Source organism: Scylla paramamosain, chromosome 44 (assembly GCF_035594125.1).
Source record: "Scylla paramamosain isolate STU-SP2022 chromosome 44, ASM3559412v1, whole genome shotgun sequence".
NCBI classification, from domain to species: Eukaryota; Metazoa; Arthropoda; class Malacostraca; order Decapoda; family Portunidae; genus Scylla; species Scylla paramamosain.
Genome location: NC_087194.1, coordinates 7,857,529 through 7,875,185, shown reverse-complemented (window position 1 = coordinate 7,875,185; position 17,657 = coordinate 7,857,529). Strand labels below are relative to the sequence as shown.

The 17,657-nt window shown below is 40.9% G+C and overlaps 1 protein-coding gene across 1 annotated transcript; it reads right to left on the bottom strand.

Annotated features, from left to right (window-relative positions):
- Positions 1 to 14,216: 14,216 nt before the first annotated feature.
- Positions 14,217 to 15,020, bottom strand: LOC135093962 (uncharacterized). The gene has a single exon (XM_063993642.1). It carries the CDS (start codon positions 15,018 to 15,020, stop codon positions 14,217 to 14,219), a length of 804 nt encoding a protein of 267 aa, XP_063849712.1.
- Between the last annotated feature and the right edge of the window lie 2,637 nt (positions 15,021 to 17,657).

Here is a 17,657-nt window from a genome sequence, read left to right as displayed (position 1 = left end):
GGTGTTTTTGTACATAGAAGTTTCATAGATACTAAAAATACATGTATGTAATATTTTTGTGCGTTTTGCAAGCGTTTTAACGTTATGGTACGGAAAAAAGCACCAAAACACTCAAAAGACACGTTTTTGGTAATGTTGTTTTGTATTCCTATAAATAATGATTTGCATTCTTTTTATCGTTTTGGTGCCTAACACACTCAAAAACACTCAAAAGACACGTTCCTGGTAAAGAGGTTTCGCTTTCCCCATATAGTGGGCTGTGCATGAATTTTGGCTTGAACACACACAAAAAAAAAAAGAAAAAACGCACAAGAACACTCAAAAGATTCGTTTCTGGTAAAGCCGTTTCTTTTCCCGAAGTACGGTGCTTTACATGTCTTTTTGCGTTTTAGTACCTAAAAACGTGAAAACACTAAGAAATCACGTTTTTTGTTATGTTCTTCTGTTTCTCCATATAGAGTGCATTTCATGTGTTTTCGCGTTTTGGTACCTAAGAAGTTCAAAACATTCAAAACACACGTTTCTCGTAATGTCCTTTCGCGTGCATTTTCGCGTTTTCCTACGTAACAAAGTCAAAAACTTAAAAAAGTCTTATGTTTGGTAATGTTATTTTGTTTCGCCATAAAGGATGTTTCACAAAAAAAAAAAAAATCAAAAGACATGCTTTTGATATTTTCTATTCCAATTTGAGGTGCCTTCCTTACCTTTGAACGTGTTGGTGCCTAACACGCTCAAAAACAATCAAAAGATAGTATCTAAGAAACTCAAAAACACTCCTAATATATGTTTCTCGTAATATCCTTTCGTTTCCCCATTTAGAGTACTTTGCGTGCATTTCGGCGTTTTTGTATGTTACATGCTAAAACCCCCCCCAAAAAAAAAAAAAAAAAAAATTGTTTTTGGTAATGTTATTTTATTTTTCCATAATGGGTGTTTTTCATGTGATTAGGCGTTTTGGTACATAAGAAGCTGAAAAGCACTCAAAAGACATATTTTTGGTAATGATATTTTAATTTCCCATTTAGGGTTTTTTCCATGCTTTTTAGCTTTTTGGTGCCTAACATGCTCAAAAACAATCATAAGTTACGTTTATGGTAATATCTTTTCGTTTCCCGAGATAGGATGCTTTCATGCATTTTCGCGTTTTTGTACCTAACAATATCAAAAACACTGAAAATACCTATTTTTGGTAATGTTGTTCTTTCTCCATATAGAGTGCTATTCTTGAGTTAACCGTTTATGCACCTAAAAAGCTCAAAAACACTCATAATTTACTGTTTCCATAATGTCCTTTCGCTGTACCATATAGGGTGCTTTGCATGTACTTTCGCGTTTTTGTACGTAACAAGCTCAAAAACACACAAAATTATTATTTACTGTCGTTTCGTTTCCCAATATAGGGTGCTTTTGCATGTATTTTGGTGTTTTATTACCTAAAAGTGAGGAAAACACTCAAAATAAACGTTTTTGATAATAATGTTTTTCTCTTCCTCCATATAAAGTGCTTTTCATGCGTTTTATCCTTTTTGGTTCCTAAGAAGCTCAAAAACACTCATAATGCACGTTTCTCATAATGCGCTTTTTATATCCCCATACAGAGTAGTTTATATGCACTTTGTCATTTTTGAACGTAATAAGCTCAAAAAAAGAAAAAATCCACGTTTTTTGGTAATGTTATTGTGTTTCGCTTTAATGCTTTTTTTTTTTTTTAGCGTTTTTGTACGTATGTAGCTAAAAAAAAACAAAACACTCATATACGGTGCTTTCTATTCTTTTGAGCGTTTTGGTGCCTAAGACGCTCGCAAACACAAAAAACACTTTTCTGGAAATGTCATTTTCTTTCCTCATATAGTGTGCTTTGCATGCATTTTGCCGTTTTCATACCTAACAATGTGAAAAACACTCAAAATACACGCTTTTGGTAGTATTTTTGTTCCTCTATATATATTCATACGTTTTAGCGTTTTGGTACCTAAAAAGATAAAAAATAATCATAATACACGTTTCTCGCAACGTCCTTTCGTTTTACATATAGGGTGTTTTGCAAGCTTTTTTGCGTTTTTGTACGTAACAAGGTCAAAAACTCTCATAATACACGTTTTTGGTAATGTTATTTTATTTCTCAATGAAGGGAGTTTTGCATACGTTTCATCGCTTTGATGTAAAAAAAAGCTGAAAAAAACACTCAAAAGGCACGTTTTTTGGTAAATATGGTGATTTCAATGCTTTTTTTTTCAGTTTGATGACAAACACACTCAAAAAATACTAAAAAAAAAAAAAAAAAAAAAAAAAAAATATATATATATATATATATATATATATATATATATATATATATATATATATATATATATATATATATATATATATATATATATATATATATATATATATATATATATATATATATATATATATATATATATATATATATATATATATATATATATATATATATATATATATATATATGTAATGTTTCGTTTTACCATATAAAGTGCTTTGCATGAGTTTTGGCTTGTTAGTACCTAACAATGTAAAAATACATTTAAAATATACATTTTTGGTACCGTGCTGTTTTTCCACATACTCGTACAGCCTTATTAATGGATTTTAGCGTTATGGTTCCTAATAGGCTCAAACACATTATACACGTTTCTCGTATTATCCTTTCGTTTCACTATTTAGTGTGATTTGCATGAATTTTTGCGTTTGGTATCTAACAATGTGAATAACACTGAAAATGGACGTTTTTGTAACGTTATTCTATTTCTTCATAAAGGGTATTTTTGCATACTCTTTCAGCGTTTTGGTACTTAATCAGCTGAAAACACTTAAAAGACACGTTTTTGGAAAAAAAGTGTTTTGTGTTCCCATATGGGATGCTTTCCAGGTTTTTTTTTTTTCGTTCTCAAAAACACTCGAAAGATACGTTTATGATAATGTCGTTTAGTTTCCCCATATAAGAGGCTTTTGCATGCATTTTCGCGTTTTAGTACCTAACGATGTGAAAACACTCAAAATACACGTTATTGGTAATATTCTGTTTCTCCATATAGAGTGCTATTCACGAGTTTTAGTGTTTTGGTAATTAAGATGCTCAAAAACACTTTGGTTCCTAACAAGCTCAAAACACTCAAAATATTTCTTTCTCGTAATGTTATTCTGTTTCTCCATAAGCGTGTTTTGCATGCATTTTAGCGCTTTGGTACGTAAGAAGCTGAAAACACTCAAAAGACAATTTCTTGTTAATGTTTGTTTGTTATTCTGTATAGGGTGCTTTTCATGCTTTTTAGCGTTTTGGTGCCTTACACGTTCAAAAATACTAAAAAGAAACGTTTCTAGAAATATATAGGGAGCTTTACATGCATTTTCGCGTTTTGGTACCTAACGATGTGAAAAAAAAAACACCCAAATTAAACGTTTTTAGTAGTGTTATTCGGTTTCTCAATATAGAGTGCTATTCATGCGTTTTAGGGTTTTGGTACCTAAAATGCTCAAAAACACACAATAAACATTTCTCGTAAATTCCTACTGTTTCCATACAAGATGCTTTGCATGCATTTTGGCGTTTTTTGTACGTAACAAGCTCATAAACACTTAAAATTCAGGTTCTTGGTACTGTTATCTTGTTTCTCCATAAAGGGTGTTTTGAATGTGCTTTAGTATGTTAGAAACTCAAAAGCAGTCAAAAGACTTTTTTGTAATGTTTTTTTTTTATTTATTTTTTTATTCCCATATAAGGTGATTTCCAAGCTTTTCAGAGTTTTGGTGTCTAACACGCTCAAAACACACACACACACACACACACACACACACACAAAAAAAAAGCACGTTTCTGGTAATGTCACTTTGTTTTTTCCATATAGAGAGGGCTTTGAATGAATTTTGGCTAGTTAGGACGTAACAATGTGAAAACACTCAAAATACACGTTTTTGGAAATGCATTTATCTTTCTCCATATAGAGAGCTATTCATGCATTTTAGTGTTTTGATATCTAAGAAGCTCAAAAACACTCATTATACACGCTTTTCGTAATGTCTTTTATATCCACATATATTGTAATTTGGAAGCATTTTGGCGTTTTTATAAGTAACAAGCTCAAAAACTCTCAAAATACACGCTTTTCGTAATGTTATTGTGTTTCTCTATAAAAGGTGTTTTTGCATACAGTTTTTTTAGCGTTTTTATACGTAAATACTTTAAAAACACTGAAAAGACACGTGTTTGGTAATATTATTTTGTTTTCCCATATAGGGAGCTTTCCATGCTTTTTAGGGTTTTGATGCCTAACACGCTCATAAATACTCAAAAGACAGGTTTCTTGAAATGTAATTTCACTTCCTTCATATAGAGTGTTTTGCATGCATTTTGGCGTTTTTGTTACATAACAATGTAAAAAAAAAAAAGATACACGTATTTGGTAATATTCTTCTGTTTCTTTACATAGAGCGCCATTCATGCGTTTTAGTTTTGGAACTTAAGAACCTCAAAACACTCATAATGCTTATTTTTGGTAATGTTCTGTTTCTCCATACAGAGAAAGCGTTTTAGTAACTAAGAAGCTCAAAAACACTAATAATACAAGCTTCCCGTAATGTCCTTTCGTTTCCTCATATAAAGTACTTTTCCTATATGGGGAAAAGGAAACAACATTCCGAGAAACGTGTCTTTTGAGTGTTTATGAGCGTGTTATGCACCAAAACTCCAAAATGCATGCAAATCACACTATAAAGGGAAACGAAAGAACATTACGAGAAACGTGTACTATGATTGTTCTTGGGTACCAAAACGCTAAAACGCGCGAATATATAGAGAAACATAAAAACACTACCAAACCATGCATTTTGAGTGTTTTTCACATTGTTAGGTATCAAGACGGCAAAATGCATGCAGAGCACCCAATATGAGGAAAGGAAATGACATTTCCAGAAAAGTGTTTTTTGAGAGTATATGAGCGTGTTAGGCACCAAAACGCTATAAAGGATAGAAAGCATCATATATGGGTAAAGAAAACAACATAACCAAAATCATGTCTTTTGAGTGTTTTTTTTTTTTTAGCTGCATCTGTACAAAAACGTTAAAAAAAGCATGAAACACACCCTTTAAAGCGAAACACAATAACATTACCAAAAACGTGTATTTTGATTTTTTTTTAACTTATTACGTATAAAAAGGCAAAAATGCATGCAAAATACTCTAAATGACGATACAAAAGTATATTACGAGAAACGTGTATTATGAGCATTTTTGGGCTTCTTAGGTACTGAAAACGATAAAACGCAGGAAAACCATTCTATATGGAGGAAGAGAAAAATATTATTATTAAAAACGTTTATTTTTAGTGTTTTCCGCACTGTTAGGTAATAAAACACCAAAATACATGCAAAAGCACCCTATATTGGGAAACGAAACGACAGTAAATAATAATTTTGTGTGTTTCTGAGTTTGTTACGTACAAAAACGCGAAAGTGCATGCCAAGCACCCTATATGGTAAAACGTAAGGACATTACGAAATCCGTAAATTATGAGTGTTTTTGAGCTTTTTAGGTGCAAAAACGGTGAGACTTAAAAATAGCACTCTATGTGGAGAAAGACAACATCACCAAAAATGTGTATTTTGAATGTTTTTTTCACATAGGTACCAAAACACCAAAATGAATGCAAAGCACTCAATATTTTTATTTTTTATTTATTTTTTTTATGTAGGAAGAACACTGGCCAAGGGCAACAAAAATCCAATAAAAAAAATGCTCACTGAAATGCCAGTCCCATAAAAGGTTAAAAAAAAATGATGAATAAGTCTTGAAACCTCCCTCTTGAAGGAATTCAAGTCACAGAAAGGTGGAAGTACAGAAGCAGACAGGGAGTTCCAGAGTTTACCAGAGAAAGGGATGAATGACTGAGAATTCTGGTTAACTCTTGCGTTAGAGAGGTGGACAGAATAAGGGTGAGAGAAAGAAGAAAGTCTCGTGCAGCGAGGCCGCGGAAGGAGGGGAGGCACGGAGTTAGCAAGAGCAGAAGAGCAGTTAGCATGAAAATAGCGGTAGAAGACAGCTAGAGATGCAACATTGCGGCGGTGAGAGAGAAGCTGGAGACAGTCAGTTAAAGGAGAGGAGTTGATGAGACGAAAAGCTTTTGATTCCACCCTGTCGAGAAGAGCACTATGAGTGGAACCCCCCCAGACATGTGTAGCATACTCCTTACATGGACGGATAAGGCCATTGTACAGAGTTAGCAGTTAGTGTGAGAAAAATTGGCGGAGACGTCTCAGAACACCTAACTACATAGAAGCTGTTTTAGCTAGAGATGAAATGTGAAGTTTCCAGTTCAGATTATAAGTAAAGGACAGACCGAGGATGTTTAGTGTAGAAGAGGGGGACAGTTGAGTGTCATTGAAGAAGAGGGGATAGTAGTTGTCTGGAAGGTTGTGTGGAGCTGATAGATGGAGGAATTGAACAATAGGAGGGACCCCATCAGGTCCATAAGCCTTCCGAGGGTTTAGGCCAGCAAGGGCATGGAAAACATCATTGCGAAGAATTCTAATAGGTGGCATGAAGTAGGCAGAGGGTGGAGGAGAGGGAGGAACAAGCCCAGAATCGTCCAAGGTAGAGTTTTTTGCAAAGCTTTGAGCGAAGAGTTCAGCTTTAGAAATAGATGTGATAGCACTGGTGCCATCTGGTTGAAATAAAGGAGGGAAAGAAGAATAAGCAAAGTTATTGGAGATATTTTTAGCTAGATGCCAGAAGTCACGAGGGGAGTTAGATCATGAAATGTTTTGACACTTTCTGTTAATGAAGGAGTTTTTGGCTAGTTGGAGAACAGATCTGGCATGGTTCCGGGCAGAAATATAAAGTGTATGAGATTCTGGTGATGGAAGGCTTAAGTACCTTTTGTGGGCCATCTCTCTATCATGTATAGCACGAGAATAGAGACACACGAGACACTATCACCTCTGTTATGTGCTCAGCACACAAAGACGGGTATCTGACACGGAAGCAGTAATCATTCCAAGGAAATTCAGCAAAATACCTCCTTAGGTGCCGCCAACTAGCAGAGGCAAAACGCCAGAGGCACCTTCGCTTAGGGGGATCCTGAGGAGGGATTGGAGCGATAGGGCAAGATACAGATATGAGATTGTGATCGGAGAAGCCCAACGGAGAAGAAAGGGTGACTGCATAAGCAGAAGGCTTAGAGGTCAGGAAAAGGTCAAGAATGTTGGGCGTATCTCCAAGACGGTCAGGAATACGAGTAGGGTGTTGCATCAATTGCTCTAGGTCGTGGAGGATAGCAGAGTTGAAGGCTAGTTCACCAGGATGGTCAGTGAAGGGAGAGGAAAGCCAAAGCTGGTGGTGAACACTTAAGTCTCCAAGAATGGAGATCTCTGCAAAAGGGAAGAGGGTCAGAATGTGCTCCACTTTGGAAGTTAAGTAGTCAAAGAATTTCTTATAGTTAGAGGAGTTAGGTGAGAGGTATACAGCACAGATAAATTTAGTTTTAGAGTGACTCTGTACTCGTAGCCAGATGGTGGAAAACTCGGAAGATTCAAGAGGGTGGGCACGAGAGCAGGTTAAGTCATTGCGCACATAAACGCAGCATCCAGCTTTGGATCGAAAATGAAGATAGAGAAATTAGGAGGGAACAGAAAAAGGGCTACTGTCAGTTGCCTCAGACACCAGAGTTTCAGTGAGGAAAAGAAGATGACCTTGAGCCCCTTACACCTGGCCAACGGACTGACATCCAGAACCCCAGCAGCGGACGCTGGGATCGCGCAGGTACTGTACTGGAGACTACAGCACCCAGACAGTACCTGGTGCGGCTGGACGGCAGCGGGCGCGCCACCATCAGGAACAGGCGCCACCTACGGCCGCTCACGCGCGAACCGCACACTCAGGCAAGCGACGACGGGGCAGCTGCAACACCTGACCCCACCCCGCCTACTCAAAGAAGGCCCCAGCGCTCCAGACGGGCGCCACGTCACCTCTACGACTACGTATTAGGGGACACCACCCCTTAAGTGGCACTGTGAATGTCGCACGCCCATAGTGTTTTGCCATTGACGGATCACATTGTGTTTATTTATTTCTCGCCCCCCATGTGCTTGTAACCCTTGGTCTGATTCATTTGAAGTATTTTCTGTTTTTGCCATTACACGGCCCACTTTGGGCTTCCTATGTAATTGGGGGGGGGGAGTGTGGGGGTGTGTGGCAACACTCAACTTCCCGCCGTATCACGGCGCGTGGGGGCTGGTGTTTATTCAGCCGGGACGGAGACAGGTTGTCCCGTACCCTCTCTGTACACGGATACTTACCTTCAATAAACCTCGCCACGCTTCTCCTGCCTTTCCCTACTCCAGCCCCGACAATATTAGACCGCAAATGTTGCAGAAATTAATGAAGAAAAAGTTGAGGGGGGTGTCAAGACACTTAGGGTCGTTGACAGAAAGGCAGTCCGACCTGGGGATATTTATGGTCCCCTATCCAGATGGGGACTCCGAGGCTGGTGTAAGAGTCGCCATGATGATTTTAAAATTTTTGAGTGAAGGGTGTGTGTGTGTGTTACTAAGTGCTTGTAGTTTTGTGTGGAGGAAGAGAGTTGTTTAAGCGTGTTAGGCACGAAAACGCTTAAAGGCATGTAAAACACCCTATATGAAAAAAAAAAAAAAAAACTACCAAATACGTGTCTTTTGAATGTCTTTGAGCTATTTACATACCAAAACGCTAAAAGGCATGGAAAACCTCCGTAATGGGGAATCACTATAATGTTACCGAAAATGTGTATTTTGAGTGTTTTTGAGTTTGTTACGCAAAATACATGCAAAATACCCAATATGGGGTATTATATGGGAAAGGACATTATGAGAAACGTGTATTATAAGTGTTTTTCAACCTCTAAGGTACCAAACACAAATACGGATGAATAGCACTCTATATGGAAAAACAGAAGAAAAAAAACATTATAAAAAAATGTGTATTTTAATTTTTTTACATTGTTAGGTACCAAAACGTGAAAATGCATGAAAGTTCCCTATTTCGGGAAACGAAAAGATATTATCATAAACGTAACTTATGATTGTTTTTGAGCATGTTAGGCATCAAAAAACTAAAAAGCATGGAAAAAACCCTAAATGGGAAATGAAAATGTCATTACCAAAAACGTCTTTTGAGTGTTTTCAGCTTCTTATGTACCAAAACGTTTAATCGCATGAAAACACCCATTATGGAAAAAAAAAAAAAAAAACAGAATAACATTACCAAAAACAAGTTTTTTTTTTTAGTGTTTTTGAGCTTGTTACATACAAAAAAGCCGAAATGCATGCAAAGTACTCTAAATGGGAAAACGAAAGGATATTACGAGAAACATATATTAGGAGTGTCTTTGAGTTTCTTAGATACTAAAACGCGAAAATGCATGAAAAGCGCTCTATATGGAGAAACAGAACAACATTACGAAAAATGTATCAACATTACGAAAAACGTATGTTTTGAGTGTTTTTCACCTTGTTAGGTACCAAAACGCTAAAATGCATGCAAACCATATCAAGAAACAACAAATTTACAATAAACGTGTATTGAGTGTTTTTGAGCTTATTAGCTACCAAAAGGCCAAAATGCATGCAAACCATGCATGCAAACCATGGGGAAACTAAAGGATATGAGAAACGTGTAAAAAAAAAAAAAACGTGAGAATAGCAATCTATATGGAGAAACAGAACAACATTACCAGAAATTGATATTTTGAGTATATTTCAGATTGTTAAGCATCAAAACGCTAAAACGCATGCAAAGCACTCTTTTTGGGGAAAAGAAACATTTCCAAAATCGTGTCCTTTGAGAATTTATGAGCGTGCTAGGCACCAAAACGCTAAAGAGCACATAAAGCACCCTATATTGGGAAAAGAAAACATTACGAAAAACATAAATTTTCATTGTTTTGAGCTACTTACGTAACGAAACGATGAAGCACATGCAAGACACTCGTTATGGAAAACAGAATAACTACCAAAAACAAGTATTTTGAGTGTTTTTGAGCTTCCTGCTTACAAAAACGCCTTATACAAAAAGTACCTTATACGGGGAAACTAAAAGACATTACAAGAAAGGTGTCTCATGAGGTTTTTTGACCTTAGCTACCAAAACGCTAAAACGCATGCCATATGGAGAAAATCATGCTATATGGAGAAAATTATCAGCATTACCAATAAAAGCGTATTTTTAAGGTAGTTCACATTGTTAGGTGCCATAACGCCAAAAAGCATGGAAAACACCATAAACGGGAAAAAAAACGACTTTTAAAAAAACGTGTCTTTTGAGTGTTTACGGGCCTGTTAGGCACCAGAACGCTAAAAAGCATCGAAAGCACCCTATTTGGCAAAAGAAAATCTTACCAAAAAACGTATTTCGAGTGTTTTTGAGTTACTTACGTAGCTAAAAAGGCATATATACACTAAAACGCATATATACACTCTTTATTGAGAAACACAATAACATAACTAAAAAAAAAAAAATAGTATTCTGAGTGTTTTTGAGCTTGTTATGTACGAAAAATGACAAAAATAAAAAATACCCTATATGGGGAAACGAAAAGACTTTTCCAGAGACATGAACTATGAGTGTTTTTGAGCTTCTTAAGTATCAAAATGCGAAAACTCATGAATAGCACTCTGTAGCGAAGGTGAGGTGCTACTTGGCCGCCCGGAAGTTGCTCAAGCGAGAAGTGTAGGTTCCCAACTATGACTCTTGGTCATAGCAGTGTTTAGTCCTTGAAGGGTAACAGTTTCCAGTGTCATAACAGTGTAGCTCTGGCAAAGGAAACTTAGCCTGGGTATTCTCTATTTTATTCAGCAAAAACATGAACAATATATACAAAATTACATTACATAATAAATGATATATACAAAATTATAGAAAAAGAGAGTGTATGTGTGTGTGTATGTCTGTGTGAAGAAAGGAGTAATAAGATGTATTGAGAAGATGTGTAACACATGTGTCAAAGAGCGTGCACAGAATGTGTACAAGTAAGAGATATGTATAAAGTGAGGATAGAAGAGATGAAAGACAAAAGTCTGTGCAGTAGAGAGAGTGAAAACGGAAGGGTGAAAATACAACAGAGAACGGAGTGCTAGGAGCGGTGACTTGTGTCCCGCTACAGTATTCCCCCCCTAGTGACGAGGGAGGAGGAACGTAACCGTCTTCTGGTGCCGAGTGGTGTTGGTGGCGACGTTCTGGCCGATGGTGTTGATGACGGCCGGGTCATTGTGAAGGAGGTAGGCAGGCTTGACTCGGTCGATGGAGATGGTGTCAGCCTTACCATCCTTGTCCACAGTGACCGTCTTTCTCCTCCTGCTCAGGACTTTGAAGGGGCCTTAGTAGGGCTGCTGCAGGGGCTTCTTCACAGTGTCAACCCTGACGAACACGTGCGTGCAAGTGTCCAGATCCTGGCTGACAAAAGTCTTGGAGGGAGACGTGCGAGGCTGGACAGGCTGCAGACGCTGCATGAAGTCAGAGAGGTTGGCAGCAAAGTCCTGAACGCTGCAAGGAGTAGAGCGAGGTGCAGGAGTTAGGAGTTCGCCAGGTAACCTGAGCTTGGTACCATAAACGAGCTCGGCGGAGGAGTGGTGTAGGTCTTCCTTTAGTGATGTCCGTTTGCCAAGGAGGACGAGAGGAAGTGCCTGGAACCAGTCTGCACGTGTGGCAGAGGCAGCTAAGGAAGACTTCAGCTGACCGTGGAATCTCTCAACGGTGCCGTTTGCCTGCGGGTGGTAACTGGCTGTCCTGAAGCGTTGGATGCCTAGTAGTGACATCACCTTGTACCACATACTGGACTCGAACTGGCTGCCACGGTCAGAAGTGAGGCTGAGAGGGACGCCGAACCTGGAGATCCAAGTAGTGATGAAGGCACGTCCGACGGAGTCCGTTGTGATGTCAGCCAAAGGTGCAGCTTCTGGCCAGCGTGTGAAGCGGTCGACGCAGGTGAGAAGGTACCGGTAACCGTCAGAGTAGGGTAGTGGTCCAACGAGGTCGACATGCACGTGGTCGAACCGTGAAGAGACTGGAGTGAAGGCGGCCGCAGGAGAGCGTGTGTGTCGCCACACCTTGGAGGCTTGGCACTTGACACATGTGCGGGTCCACAGCCTGACGTCTTTGTTGATGCCAGACCAGATGAAGCGTGAGGTCATCATCTGCTGAGATGCTCGGATGCCAGGGTGGGAGAGGTCGTGCAGCTGACGAAAAACACGATACCGGTGGGTCTTCGGCAGGTAGGGCCGACAGGAATCGGTGGAAGTGTCAGCGTAAACGTGCACTGTGGTTCCTGGGAGTTGTATCTTCTTCATCTGTAGTGCGGGGTTGTCTTGGAGTTGCCGCAGCTCTTCATCGTTGGCCTGGTCAGCAGCGATGGCAGTGTAGTCGATGGGAGAAGATGACACAGCAGAGATGTTGCGCGAGAGAGCATCAGCTGGGGCGTTGTGTTCACCTTTGACGTAGCGCAAATCCGTTGTGAACTGCGAGATGAAGTCGATGTGACGCAGTTGTCGCGGTGAACAGGAGGTCTTGATGTGCAGGGACTTCGAAGTGAGTGGCTTGTGGTCGGTGTATACATGGAAGTTGCGACCTTCCACGAAGTACCGGAAACGCTTGATGGCCTTGTAGATGGCGAGAAGTTCCCTGTCGTAAGTACTGTACTTGGATTCCGCCTTGTTAAATTTCTTTGAGAAGAAAGAGAGCGGTTTCCAACCTCCGTCGACATACTGCTGTAGAACTGCTCCGATGCCGATGTCAGAAGCGTCTGTGGCGATAGAGATGATGCCATCTGTGGCAGGGAAGCTGAGAGGTGAGACGGAGCTGAGAGCTTGTTTTGCTGCTGTGAAAGCTTCCTCAGTGGCTGGAGTCCAGACTAAGGAGATGGACTGTCCTTTCTTGCATGGCTTGATCATCGCGTAGAGCGGCTGAAGAAGTAGTGAGCAGCTGGGGATGAAGCGGTTGTAGTAGTTCAGCATCCCCAGGAATTGCTTGAGTTGGCGCTGTGTTGTAGGCTTGGGGAAGTTCTGGATGGACTCGCACTTTTCTTGCAGTGGAGTGATGCCTTCCAAGGAGACAGTGTGGCCAAGGAAGGTGATGGAGGGGACCCCAAACACAGACTTGTCGACGTTGACTTGCACCCCGTAGTATTGCAAACGGGTGAGTACTTGCTGGAGGTGCTGTTGGTGCGTCTCTGCGTCAGGACTGGCGATGAGGAGGTCGTCGATGTATGCGAAGCAGAAGGGGAGACCTCGAAGGACTTCGTCAATGAAGCGTTGGAAGGTTTGAGCGGCATTCCTCAAACCAAAGGGCATCTTGACGTACTCGAACAATCCGAAGGGTGTGATGAGAGCAGTCTTCGGAATGTCCGCTGGATGGACGGGGATGTGGTGAAAAGCTTTCACAAGGTCGATCCTCGAGAAGTAGGTGCATCCGGAGAGCTGAGAAGAGAACTCCTGGATGTTAGGCACTGGGTACCTGTCCTCGACGGTGCGCGAGTTGAAAGCGCGGTAGTCTCCACATAGTCGTAGTTCGCCATTTTTCTTAGGCACGATGTGGAGAGCGGAAGACCAGTTACTGGAGCTGGGCCGTATGATGCCTTGCTGAATGAGGGACTCGAACTCTGCCTTGGCTTGTCTGGCGCGCTCTGGAGCTAGGCGGCGGGCCTTGGCGTGGGTAGGAGGTCCCTTGGTCTCGATGTGGTGCGAGACGTGGTGTGTGACCGGCTTGCTGACTGAGTACGGCTGCGTCAGCGTAGGGAAGGACTTCAGCAGGGAGGAGAACTGGTGGTCTGCCTTGACGAGGGAGATCCGTGTGCTATCACCATGAGTGACCTGTCCCTTTGTTGTGACTGAGGTGAGAGGATCGAGCAGCTTCCGACCCTTGATGTCCACTAGGAGACCGAAGTGTCGGAGGAAGTCAGCACCTAGAATTGGTTGCGTGACAGCTGCTATGTAGAACGTCCACTCGAAGGTACGGCGGAGGTTCAGGTGAAGTTGCAAGGTGCGTCGCTTGTACACAGGAATCTCCGTACCATTGGCGGCGTGAAGGTGAAGGAGGGGAGGCAACGTCCGGTCTACACCAGGGGCAGGGAGAATACTGACGTCTGCACCAGAGTCGATGAGGAACTTGGTCCGGGAGAGAGGGTCATACAACTTCAGTAGCGCAGACGAGGTGTCGCGAACACTATGCGCCGCTAGTGCTCGCTGTTGGGGTTTAAAAACTTGGCGAAGGTACAGGGAGCCTTACAATTTCTTGCGTCTTTCCCGAACTGTTCATGGTAGTAGCAGAAACTAGAAGTCTCCGGCGTCTTACTCTTTGAACGCTGGCGGCGCCGGAAGTGGTGTCTGGAGGAAGAACGCGAACGTGAGCATGAGCGTTCTCTGACCTCTCTCCGAAGATCTCTCACTTCAAGTCTAAGCTGTGAGACGAGCTCAACAAGTTGCTTGGTACTGTCTTCTGCTGAGATGGAGGCTACTGCAGCTGGTTGACCTTGTGGAAGGGTAGCCATGAATTCATCGGCGAGAGTGGCAAGCTCGTCTACTGAGAGCTTGTTCTTGACAGTGAAGAGGCAGCGTTGAGTGTCAGGAGGCAGGCGTTGGTAGAACAGCTGTAAGAAGAGTTCCTTGTCGAAGGAGGTGTACTTGTCGCCAAGCAGCTTCTTCATGCAGCGAAGAAGGTCTGTGGGCTTTTCACCACCAAGTTCTTCTTTTGACAGAAGCTCCTGGAGGCGCCTCGACACTGTAGATTGTAGGCGTTGCAGAACAGCAGCTTTGAGGTCTTCATAGGGCGAAGCAGAAGTGCTGGCAGCACTGACGACATCAGCAACTTGTGAAAGAACGTCAGCTGGTAGTACTGTAGAGGCCTTCACGAACTTGGTTAAACTTACTGTTATCTTGGAAGCCTTGAAGTTACATTCCAGGATGGAGAACCACGTGGAAGGGTCCTGGCTGATGAACGGAGGAGCACTGAAGGCTACGGAGTCGACGTCATCAGGCATTGTGCTGAGTGGACCACCACGTGACTGCGTAAAGTACACTACAGGCACCGGAAAGTCCGGGAGCCACAGCGGTGAGAGATGCCGAATAGGGGCAATGTCACTTCACTCACCACTGAACGAACTGTACGTTATCCTTGGCACTGCACTCACCACTGAACGAACTGTACGTTATCCTTGGCACCGCACTGTAAGTAATCCACGGATGACAGTGTTAATCCTGGGCGATGGACCGTAGGTAATCCCCAATGAAGAGCTGGAGATGGAGGTGGGACGAGGCCGTGAGGGCAGCCGGGCGGCGGGGGCGGCGTACGGGCGGCAGGGGGCGGCGGCCGGGCAGCGTCGGGGCGGCGGCCGGGCAGCGTGGGGGCGGGGGCCGGGGTCTGCTGCTGGAGGCGGCGACACCGGCGAAGGGGCAGCTGACGGAAGATTCGCCCGTAGCCGACCGCGTCGCCTTGGCCAGGTGGGTGGAGGATAGCAGCAGGGTGGACTTGGCTGCTCACTTCGGAAAAAACAACAACGGGGTCACCAATTGTAGCGAAGGTGAGGTGCTACTTGGCCGCCCGGAAGTTGCTCAAGCGAGAAGTGTAGGTTCCCAACTATGACTCTTGGTCATAGCAGTGTTTAGTCCTTGAAGGGTAACAGTTTCCAGTGTCATAACAGTGTAGCTCTGGCAAAGGAAACTTAGCCTGGGTATTCTCTATTTTATTCAGCAAAAACATGAACAATATATACAAAATTACATTACATAATAAATGATATACATGTATACAAAATTATAGAAAAAGAGAGTGTATGTGTGTGTGTATGTCTGTGTGAAGAAAGGAGTAATAAGATGTATTGAGAAGATGTGTAACACATGTGTCAAAGAGCGTGCACAGAATGTGTACAAGTAAGAGATATGTATAAAGTGAGGATAGAACAGATGAAAGACAAAAGTCTGTGCAGTAGAGAGAGTGAAAACGGAAGGGTGAAAATACAACAGAGAACGGAGTGCTAGGAGCGGTGACTTGTGTCCCGCTACAACTCTATATGGAAAAACAGAACATTACCAAAAACGTGTATTTGATGGTATTTCATAGTGTTAGGTACAAAAACGCAGAAATGAATGCAAAGCACCCTATATGGGGAAAGGAAACGACATCACCAGATACATGCTCTTTTGAGTGTTTATGAGCGTGTTAAGCATCAAAACGCTAAAAATTATGGAATTCACCGTATAGGAAAATATAATACATTTTTTTTTTTTATCTTTTTGAACTTCTTACGTACGAAAACGCTCAAACACATACAAAACATACTTTATGGAAAAACAGAATAAGATTACCAAAAACAAGTGTTTTGAGTGTTTTTGAGCTTGTTGCGTACACAAACACCAAAAGGCATGCAAAACATTATATAAGGGGGAACGAAAAGAACTTACGAGAAACGTGTATTACACTAAGTAACAAAATTTCACTTTTGTCTTGTCCTTGGCCCCAAACCATAATTTTTCAGTTACATCCATCTATACAAAAGAGAAAAAAAAAAAGTTATTTCGAAACTTTTGTTGTTACAACAATGAATTTACGTTTATGCCTTATTTCATTATATAATGGGTTACTATTAGTTGAAAAAAAGTTTTCGTTAATGTTATTTTGTTTCTCCATAAACTGTTTTACAGGCATTTTATCGTTTTGGTACGTTAGCTTGAAAACACAAAACACTTAAAAGGCACATTTTCCTTAATATTATTTTTTTTTAGCCAATATAGAGCACTTTCTATGTATTTTAGTGTTTTGGGGGACTTAAAAAATAAATAAAAAAATAAAAACTGAAAAAAAAACCTAAATGTAGTTTCGTTTCTTCACATGAAGTGGCTTGTATGCATTTTGGCGTTTTGGTATGTAACATTGTGAAACATAACTTTTTTTGGTAATGTTCTTTTCTACATATAAAGTTCTATTTATGCCTTTTAGCGTTTTGGTACCTAAGAAGCTCAAAACACTCAAAATGCAAAATTCTCGTAATATCTTTTTGTTTCCCCATATACTTTCCATGTATTTTTGCGCTTTTGTATGGAAGAAGCTCAAAAACACTCATAATATTTATTTTTGGTAATGGTATTCTATCTCTCTCTCCATAAATTGTGTTTTGCAAGTGCTTTAGCGTTTTAGTACGGAAGAAGCACAAAACACTAAAAAAACACTCTTTTGTGAAGTTGTTTTGTTTCCCCATATTGAGTGCTTTTCATGCGTTTTGGTTCCTAACACGTTTAAAATCGCTAAAAAGGCACATTTCTGGAAATGTCTCTTTTCGACATAAATGGTGCTTTGCATGCATTTTGGCGTTTTGGTACCTAACCATGTGAAATACACTGAAAATAAAGGTTTTCAGTAATGTTATTCTCTTTCTTCGTACAGAGTGCTATTCATGCGTTTCAGCGTTTTGGTACCTAAGAAGCTAAAAAAAAGAAAAAAAAGCACTCATAATACGCGTCTCTGGTAATGTCCTTTCATTTCCCCATATAGGGTACATTTCCTGAAATTTGCGTTTTTCTACACAACAAGTACAAAAACGTTAAAAACATTTGTTTTTCGTGGTGTTATTCTCTTTCTCTATAAAGGGTGTTTGCATGCGTTTTAGCATTTTGGTATATAA